The sequence below is a fragment of the Colletotrichum fioriniae genome (genome assembly GCF_027942845.1).
Source record: "Colletotrichum fioriniae strain IMI 355084 chromosome Unknown scaffold_4, whole genome shotgun sequence".
Taxonomy (NCBI): Eukaryota; Fungi; Ascomycota; class Sordariomycetes; order Glomerellales; family Glomerellaceae; genus Colletotrichum; species Colletotrichum fioriniae.
The window spans coordinates 2,882,530-2,892,918 of NW_027076840.1; the positions used below are offsets into that span (position 1 = coordinate 2,882,530).

Here is a 10,389-nt window from a genome sequence, read left to right on the forward strand (position 1 = left end):
AGCCGTTCAAGATGGAGCGGCCTTTTTCAACCTCCAAAGTCACAGGTAAGCTCTGCGCGTCTAATGTTATTCGTTGTTATCTCGTTGGCCTACTCATCGTACCTCGACTGGCGCTTTCCTCCAACTGACCAAGAATGCTATTCGCAGTCGAGTACTTCGATCCCCACGACGTCTACAAGCTCGTCACCCCGGGCCTCATTCCACGACTCCCTCTTCGAAATCTCCACTGGCAGTCGCATGCTGGACCTTTGCGCTCGATCGATACCCTCCACGTAGAGCTCACACCCGCTGGCGGAGACCCAACTGCCCCAATCTCGCCAACCATCTCCCCGTCGCTTCGTCGATCAGTCAGCGCCGGCGCAAAGGACGATGGCTTCCAAACGCAGTCGATTGGAGGCAAAAGCACATCTTCAGATATCTCCGATACCCCGACCATAGCAGCGCGACAGCCTGGCAAGGAACGGCGCCACCAAATACCGGGCCTAAGGCGGACCCCTTACCTCAAAGTCCTGCTCGTTCGATGCGACGACAGCGATACGTACAAGTCTCAAACAAGGGGAGAAATCCGAGAATGGATCAAGAAAAACACGCCGCCTTCGCAGTCTACCCGAAAGTTGAACACACAAGAGAACCACGATGCTTTTGAGTTTCTGATTATTCACGTCGTAATACCCAATACTTTTGCGGCAAATCAGCCTAGGGTCAGTGGAAAGGGCCTCGATGCTGCCGAGAAAGCAAGATCGTCAAGATGGGGTTCCGGATCCTCCACATTATTAGAGAAGCTTCGGTCCGACTTTAACAGTTCTAGCAAGGGCGCAATCGATCGTGTGGCTCAGATCCGTATCGGGATCAATGACGTCCCATACGATGTGCTGCCTCGAGTTGTTCCTGCCACTCCGACCGGCTATACAGAATCGCGTCAGGATGCCGAAAACGCATGGGATGACCTTGTTGGCAAGTTCAAGGAGCTGATTCTGTCATCCTTTGACATGAGGGTATCCCAGTACGAGGAAGACATCAAGGAGAAGGACGCTCAGAGGGTTCTGCCGGGTTGGAACTTCTGTACCTTCTTCATACTCAAGGAGGGTCTTGCGCGTGGTTTCGAGAGTGTCGGTCTGGTAGAGGATGCCTTGGTCGGCTACGACGAGCTCAGTGTCGGTCTTGACACAGTCATTCAAGAGCAAGCTACATCCGGAGATCCCCAGACACACGGAGGCTCTCTATTAAGTCATACAGAGGACCTCGTGAAGCGAGCTGAGGCAGCCGTTGCCAAACTGGGGGCGGAGGACGGATCTCTGGAAGATGATCAGCCGGTTGATCTACAGGCCACGGACGCCTCCAAAAAGGACAAATTCGACGACATTCCTATCAGCGCCACGAAAAAGCCGTACCGCGAAATGATAGTCGCCAACAATGTGTCAGTCTTTGACTTCCGTTGCTACATCTTTGCGAGACAGATATCTCTGCTGCTCCGCCTTGGCAACGCCTGGTCGACTAGGGAAGATCTCCTGGCAAAACTTAGAGAGCAACAGGAGTCTGTCCTTCACGGCGTCGCACCGCAAGCGCCGCCCCCAAAGCAGACAGATGAAGCCGAAAATCTGTCCATGTTGGCTGAGATCTGCCGAAGAACACTGGAGTTCGTACCGGCTGTCTCGCAAGTTATGAGAGCTGACATCTTGGCTGCATTGAAGAACAAGCTCACCGAGGAGGATTCCCCAATTCTCAACCCCATCCTGGCAGAGGCTATTGATAATCTTGTTGCATCGTTCGCATTTTCCGTGGCGCAGCAGATTCTTGCTCAAACATCGAGCAAAGCACTGCCCATCCCCCCGTCGACTCTGACTCCCTCCGACGGCCATGAGCCAAAGTCATCAATTCCAGAGTTGAAAACCATGCTACACCCAGCTCGAAACTCGTCTCTGCGCGTGGGAACAGGCACTAACACAGGTACCAGACCACCGCCCAGTCCTGGAGTATTTCCCGGGGGAACAGGCCCCAACCCCGATGACAACACAACACCCAACGCCCAATTCCTCAAAGCTGGCCTGGAGGAACTCGCTGCACGTCGTGCAGAGCTCTATGCTCTGTCTAGGAATGTCCTCCAAGGTAGCGGGAAGAAACGAGGCTGGGATATTGGATGGACGTCTGCGCCGGTACTAGGGGAAATGGATGGCAACGACTTTGAAAACGTCGATCTCGACGGGGATGATCACAAGACCCAGACAGAAAACCCGGATCCGCTCTGCATAGGGCTGGCTGGTATTGAGAACGGCCTTCTACACACTGCCCTTGACAGTCGAGACGATTTCTATCGCCTGTACGAAACGCTCACGGACAAGGCCTTGCGTCATTACACCGTGGCCAACCACACTCATGCAGTGAAGACAAGCATGGCCGACCTCGCCGTGCTCAAGTATCATCTCGGCGAGTATGGTCCGGCCGCCTCATACTTCTACATGACTACGCCATTTTTTGGGGAGAATAGCTGGAGCCTGTTGGAGCTGTCCATGCTTGTCATGTACTCTCGTTGTCTAAAAGAGCTCCAACGCAAGGATGAATTTGTCCGCGTGGGACTGAAGCTTCTGACCAAGGCAGCCGCCGCAGAGAATGAGAGGCTTCAACAGAAGAAGCCATCACTTGGAGCTCCTTTGGAGATTCAGTACCCCGAGAAAAGCGCCATCGCTGGCTTCCTCGATGAAGTATTGAGCGTAGCCAAGACCCTATCCAACGAGGTCAGGGTGCCTCTGGGACATCTTTTCACACAAGTAGAAGTTGTCGGGCATCCAGCCTACCACACTGGCAAAGACTGCTTCTCACTCAGCATTAGACTAAGAAGCTTGCTCATAGATGACCTGAGCTTGGAGAAGGCCGCCATACGTCTGTCCAGGACGTCATCCGGAGGAACAAAGGAGCTTTGGTTACATACTTCCGAGGCGAACACTCTCAAGCCAGGGGTTAACGAGTTGCGGCTTACCAGCACTGTAAGTGGTATGCTGACGATATGAGAGAAGTTTAACTAACGGACGCTAGACCAACGTTGCCGGTCACTACAGGATTGACCGGGCAGATTTGATTTGCAACAAAGTTGACTTGCACTGGGAGCGAGATGTCAACCAAACACCTAGCAAAACGGCACAAATCTTCCGCCTCCCCGACCTGGAACTATATCGCCCAGCCGGCGGCCTGAGTTGTCGCCTAACGGCGGCAAGAGACATTCAACTGGATAAAAACAATTCACTTGACCTGGAACTCCTGACGGGCTGGAACCCTATCAAGTCCTGTGAGCTTTCGGTCAAGCCATCGACTGGCGGCCTCCGGATTATTTCAACCGAAGCAACATTCCTTGGACCTGCACTACAATACGAGAAGCCGTTAGAGGCCGGACTTTTTCGCTTCGGAAGCATCTCCGCGTCGTCCGCCATCAAAATGCGCTTCCCGTACACCATCGAGCAAGATGTTCCGAGCATTTCTGCTAGAGTCGAAATGACTTACACTACAGACGAGGGGACTTTCACCTACTCTAACGTGTTCTCAGTCCCCGTGGCACTCGCCTTGGGCGTCAATGTACAAGACGTTTTCAAACACAATGCCTTATTCTCCCGCTTCAGCGTCTCAACAGCCTCGCTGAGCCCGCTCAGACTGTTCAAGACACATCTCATCGACTCGGATGTTTTTGCTGCCCATTCTGCAGCCCCGCCAAATAAATCTGTCATGGTGTTCCCGAAACAGCCTGCCAGCTTGCTTTACAAGATCACACGCAAAGCTTCAGGCACTACCACGCCCAAGACCCAGCGGACCCTGTACCTTAAGCTTCACTACAGCGTTGTCCTAGACGAGATTGTTGCCCTTGTCGAAGACTCTTTGTCAAAGTCCATCGAGGAATCTCCTCTTTCCTCATTCTCAGGCCTTTTGATCAACCGAGTTCTTGCGGAGGTGCGGTCTAGCCTTTCGGCTTATGACTTGGAACGAGTTGCCCTTCTCGGCGAGGTTTCTACGGCCTTCGTATCGCCTTTGCTAACAGAGAAGATCTTCAGAGGTCTTGGCACAGTCCCTGGCGGCAAAGAAGATGCTTCTAAAGCTCTTCGAGCTTTCCTTCTTTCCTGGCAGTCAACATATCCAAAGCTGGCCATCAAAGGAATCGAGTCGACCAGTCGATCGATCCTCATCCCTGTCGACATTCCCTCCATTCCCGTTTTCCACTCGGTCGACATTCAGCTTCCACCCCCCGACAAACAAATAGCGGGTTCGACCCTAGCCGTCAACCAGTTGCTGTCTGCCAATCTACGTTTACGCTGGACTCGCATCTGGGACACAGCTGTCAGTGATGGCAAAGGCATCAATAGGGACTACGAGTTCAGCTTTGACGTGACTGGTCCAGGTGACACATGGCTCATCGGCGGCCGAAAGCGCGGCAACTTTAAGAGTCTGGGAGTAGACAAGTCGGATGCCAAGTTTGGAGAATCCGAGTTGCACGTTCCCGTGCTCATCGTACCGCTGCGCGAAGGACGGCTGCCCTACCCCAACGTGGAAATCCGCGAGGTCAAGAAGGAGGACAATGACGAGACAGCTGGCCATCATGAGATCGACTACCAAAACATTGGCGAGACAGTGCGGGTCGTTGCTGACTTGCAGCGGGTGACACTGAGTCTAGATGCTAGTGGTCCTAGTGGTGGTCCATTGGTCCTGGAGAGCGAGCGACGCGAGTTCCATCATCGTATTTTGTTGTGATCAATACCACAATTGTCTTTCTCCAGCCATTTGCTTGGCAGTGCGCTGTAGTCTATGTAAGAATACAACGACGATAAGTTGAAGCCATTCCAGTTAGGCTCCATAATGCCTGAGCTACAGAGAGTGTGTATGGTCGTGCCGGTAAACGCGTTGCCGCTCTTCTCGGGGCTGCCGTTCTCCCCTTATGAGCTAGCTGCAACCTGGCGTTGCCCGACGAATCCATGTGACTGCTCACTCGTTCCACTTTGAGGCTCCGCGACGGCCAGAGTACTGGGACCGAGCCAATACGTGTTTGCAAGCGACCAACATATCCACTTCGAGTCCCGGACAGGAAGGTGTTTGAGCTGTGCCTCCGTCCTCGTGACCAACCGGGCGTTGCTCCCCGCTGCGCCGTAAAGTAGTCGTTTAACAGAGCCTCATTCGTCACCACGGAAGTGGTCGGCTCTCTACTCACTGTGCCAATGCACCTTGGCAACTAGAAGGTCCATCAATAAATATTGGCCACACCACGCCTCTAGAGAGTACATGTATTCAACTTATGTCTACAACAAATCAAAACAATAACCACTTGGCGCCAAGAAACTACGAACTGTGCCAGCATTTCGTCCAAAGATTGTTGATCAATTGTACTTTGTTCAGAATCAAATCATCTCAAGACTGCTTTCCACTCACCCGTACTCCGAACGAATTTCCTGCCACCCGATCAGTCTAGTCGAAAGCTTTCTACAATCATTGTCTCTGGAGCCTTAACGTTCTGATCAACATGTCAGATCAACTCAGCAAGACCAATAGTCAAACGCCGCTTATGAAGCAAGACACTTCCGAGTCCAAGCCAACACCCACGCCGAAGAAGAAATCACTCTATCAACGCATGCAAGACAGAAACCGAGTCGAGGTTTCGGAGGAGGAACTGCAAAAGTATACGGGAATGAACAGGGCGGATCTGCAGGATTGGGCCAAGGACCGCCCAAGGGTTGGCGCAAAGACACCCGCTAACACGGGGAAGAAATTCGAGTCTTGGGAATCTATGCGCGTCACTACAGGAATTATGTGATGTTAACAAGTTTTACTGGGACGAGTTTAAGGATATAGTAAATGAGCTGCATTTCCTGAAGATTGTCGACTCAAGGGAATGAGTGAATATTGAATAAGTGTTATGAAATTTGATGTAAAGCCAACGCTTGGAACAATTATTTTGACATGCTATCCCAAATCTTCTGATGGAGAATGCGAGAACCTAGGGTAGTGTGTGGCAAGAGGGGTTCCAGACCGCATAACTTTCCATATTTAAAGCTCTGATTTGTCACCCCGACGACAAGGGTCAACGTACGACGATGGTACAAAAACCTTCTGTTATCATGATTTATCCAGATTTCTTCAAGATTCAACCGATATTCTTTTGACTAAAAGACAGGCCGTGATCAAAATCGATCTAGCACATTGATGTGTTCAATGTTTCCTCCGAAGGCCCAAGAGCTTTTGTCCCTGCATCAAATCCAGGCACAATGGGCGAGGTCAGCCTGATTTCCGAAAAGAGAAAGTGATTGCGCATTAAATAGGCCTTAATAAGTCTACATGTTACAAGTGAATCTGTGCTTAGCCGAATCTCCCCATATTAAGGTACTTTCTTATATGAGCAGAAGCAGCTTAGCTTTGCTGCATCTCTTCCATCAGCTTGAACTTCGGACCCTCGAGTGGATTGCAGCGTGATATCATCATCGACTCGGATCCCAGCAACTCTACCTCAGATCACCTCCTGAGGAGATACCAGGTAGAACACGTCGAAGGCACGACGCAAGTGCCCTGCTGAATTACTTTGATTTCTGATAGGAAGACTTGAACGGCGGGACGGCAAGTGGACTCTACTCCTTCCCCCACTTTCCGGGCCGGGATTTGATACCACGTCGGCAGTGGGTTTGAGGGGCGGGAGCGGGGGATCGACACGAGCCCGGACAATGGACCATCATGGTTCTGGGCTGAATAATACGAGGTCCATACCTTTGTGTTACAACTTGGGTTAGGTCCCAAACGATACCGTCAAACACTTCGAAATTGACTTGGTACTGCTAGTATTTACATCAAGTCCGCTTATCAGATTGCCAATCTGCCTGGAACCACACACTCCCTCATTCAAACTCAACTCTCATGGCCGCAAACCAGAGTCTTGCGGGCAAGATTGCCGTGGTTTCCGGTAGTTGTAGTGGTATTGGGCATGCAATAGCGAAAGAGCTCAGCGCTCGAGGAGCCCACGCCGTGATCAACTACCCAGACGCCTCCCTGGCTGATGAAGCAGCCGCAGCAGTGGCGGGACTTTCCACCCCAGGAATCGCGATCGAAGCAAACATCAGCACTGTGGACGGACCGAAGAAGTTAATCGAAGGTGCAGTTGAGGCTTTTGGTCACATTGACATTCTTGTCAATAACGCCGCAATTGCCATCAACCTGCCATTCGAGGAACAAACGCTCGATCACTGGGATTCTCTAGTCAATCTCAACGGTCGTGGAACATTTCTCTTGACGCAGCAGGCTCTGCCATACCTTACTCGTGGAAGTGGACGCATTGTCAACATTTGTTCCATTAGCTCCCGCGCTGCCCCTCCTCTACAAACTATTTACGCTGGAACCAAAGGAATGGTGGATTCGTTCACCCGAGTTTGGGCAAAGGAGCTTCCCCCAAAGTATGGATGCACTGTCAATGCTGTGTCCCCCGGCCCTACTGCGACACATGGGTTTTTGAGCGCCGGAGATGAAGCAATGAAGGTTCTAGGACCTACAATTGAAGCCACGCCGGCTGCGAAAAGGCTAGGCCGACCAGAAGAAATAGCGGACGCTGTGGCGTTTCTTTGCGAAGAACGATCTCGATGGATCAATGGAGAACACTTGTTTGTCAATGGGGGGCTTTACATGGACTGAACTCAAGGGATCGTCGGAAAATAATCAAAAATTGTCATGTTGACCTAAAGCTTACATTGAAACCAAGCGAATAAGTATCTAGTTCTCTGTTGCCTACGTCTGACAAACATCGCCTACCCACCTACCTACCAGTTAAAATTAGAAAAGGAAAAAAAAAAGGAAAAAAAAAGGAAGGAAAAAAAAAGAGGAAGTTCCTCGGTACCGAATGTGGAACGAAGCGCCTACTGAATTGGCCTATTCCCCAACCTCCCGATCTGGGTGCCAATGAAGAAACTGCCTGGAGAACTTCCACTTCCATGTTGCCTGTCGCATTCGATTCCCAAAAAAGTAGAAGGGTATGGTTGACAAAAAAACGGCCGCAGATATACCCGCCAAGGTCCCAAACACGGAGAGATAGCCTGACTTTTGGACCCAGACGTTCACGTAAAAGCTGAGAAGAAATCCAAAAACGGCTACTAGAATGTCAGCCATCCACATTGAAACCCCCCCAGGGATCATTTCTCCCACGAATATGTGATAAATATGTGATAATTAAGTCCATGTCTCGGGAGTTGTCTCACCTTTGAAGAAAGACTGCGTGACTATAACCTCACCCGCTATAGGCCGATAAGAATCAAGAATATACACAAGAGCCACGTTGTTTGACTGAACAGTAGTGAAGTTCACTATTCTTCAAGTTAGCTTGTGACTCTCCAATCTCCTTTTCATGACGTTCACGTGCCTAAAGAGACCGAAAGAAAGGCGAATGAACGTACCAAGGCCAATACCAATAGTGGGACAGATCCAATGTAATTTCTTCTCGAAGCCTGCCCCATATAAGATGCACGACAGGGGACCAGTGATCAAGCTGATTACCATTGCAGGTAGCCGCATCTCAGGGATCCTGGTTCCGCCACTCCGAATCGTCAGTCTGTCTGCCACCCAGTCTGTAAAGTGTCCCCCGCAGAAGATGGCTAAGAAGGATCCGAATATCGTAGATAGATACGTTAGACCGGATTGCCAGGTCTGGAAATCGTAGACCGTCGAGAAAGCATTCGAGAAGTTGGCGGATATTACAACGATCATGCCAGTGGTGATTGCGTTGATCAAGGTTGCCCAGAATACAGCCGGCAAAGTAATGGCGACGAGAGGACGGAACATCAGAGCCAGGAGAGGTTCGCTAGTGTAAGTCCCCGAGAAGATTTTGATGGTCGCCAAATAGGTCTTCCACTTCGATGGAGATGACGTGCGTGAAGAAGGAGGGTTCTCAAGACACTGAGAAGACGGCTTGGTGGATTCGTGTCTGGATGATACTCCCTCTAGCTCCGTTGCATATCGCCTTCGATAATGCGTTTCGGGGAAAGTGAAAAGTACTAAAACCGTACAAGTCCCGACGAAGGCAGAAAATACCCAGAATATCATCCTCCAGCTGTAAGTTTGTGTGATTAGACCCGAAAACACCACGCCCACGCCAACACCCGCAGATAAGGAGCATGTGTAGATACTAATATCATCAACTTGTCAGTATCAGTACATCTTAAATGAGGCGCTGCTGGGATGTAAGAAAAGAAGGGTAGACTGACACCATGGCACGCCCGCGTTGGTGCAAGAAGAACAGATCAGTGATCGTCAAGGGTGCCACGATTTCCGCAGCAGCACAAGCAAAGCCGAGAAAGAGCCTGCCAACAAGTGCACTGCCAAAAGAAGCCGCTGCACCACTCCAAATACAACTTGCCGTAAGTAAAAGGTAGGACGCGATGTAAACGGGCCTTCTGCCGTATTTGATCGCTAGAGGCACCCAAATAAGATTGCCCGCACCAATCATGAGAGAACACCCGGTTTGAAGGTACGATGCTTTAGCAATGTTATTTGGCACAGTTTCAGGTCCAGGACCGAAGAACTCGAGTGTGATCAACTCTAGGGCAACAGCAGGCCCAACAATGACGGCATGGGCGAAGAAAATTCCAAAGCATGTGAGCGAAAAAATGTAGTATTTGCGGGTTGAAGACCTGACACGTTGCGATTTAGCGTAAATCTCCCCCGACTAATCGGATTCTGAGGAACTCGAAGTGAGTTAATACTCACCAGTTTAAAGGATCGCTCGGGTCATTTGAGGGCGTGGGTACCAGAATGATTTCATTTGTTTCATTGTGTCGGAGTTGAACCGTTCCCAGTGTTTGTTCTTTCAACTTAGTGTCAACTCCTTCTTGCAGCTGAGTCTCCTGAACAGGCAAGATCGACATTTTGTTCCAGGCGCATAGGATACCACAGAGTTTACAAGAAGAAATGAAGGGAGATGAATGATGTGATGTGACAACGAGCAAAGACAAGGGGTTCAAGAAACATCCGAGGCACGGCTAACTTCGCCCAGATGACTTATATGTAAAGAGGGAAAGTACGACAACCGGAGCTTGGGAGATATTTGGTCGCTCATTTTCCGAAGAACGTTGTACAAAGGCCCCGGGACCACCATGAGGTTTCATTGAAAGAGGCACGAGGAGTGTCGGGATGTCCTGCTGAAATGCGGGGGTGGGGCCTCCGGGCGGGTTGGCTGGGTTCATTCAGTATTGGTGGCGACAGGATAGGTAATCGGGAGTAGGAAGTAGGAATTGCCTAGGGAAACTTCTGTATCCCTGTCACTCATCTGAAGAGACTTGAGTGTAGTTGGCAGGTTACTTGTGCAAAATTACCGACGCGGCGACACCCACTTTACCGAGAGACTCCCAGGAAGCGCCGTACCTTAAACAGTAGGAAATATCGCGAGTCTCT

General features: G+C 50.6%; 1 protein-coding gene across 1 annotated transcript; it reads left to right on the forward strand.

The window, feature by feature from the left end:
* Positions 1-11: 11 nt before the first annotated feature.
* On the forward strand, positions 12-4,728 carry N0V96_004616 (uncharacterized protein; the record flags this gene model as incomplete). The annotated part of the gene is made up of 3 exons (XM_053198750.1): positions 12-45; positions 148-2,981; positions 3,031-4,728. The coding sequence occupies 3 exons, from the start codon at positions 12-14 to the stop codon at positions 4,726-4,728; spliced, it is 4,566 nt and encodes a 1,521-aa protein (XP_053043768.1).
* Positions 4,729-10,389: the final 5,661 nt, after the last annotated feature.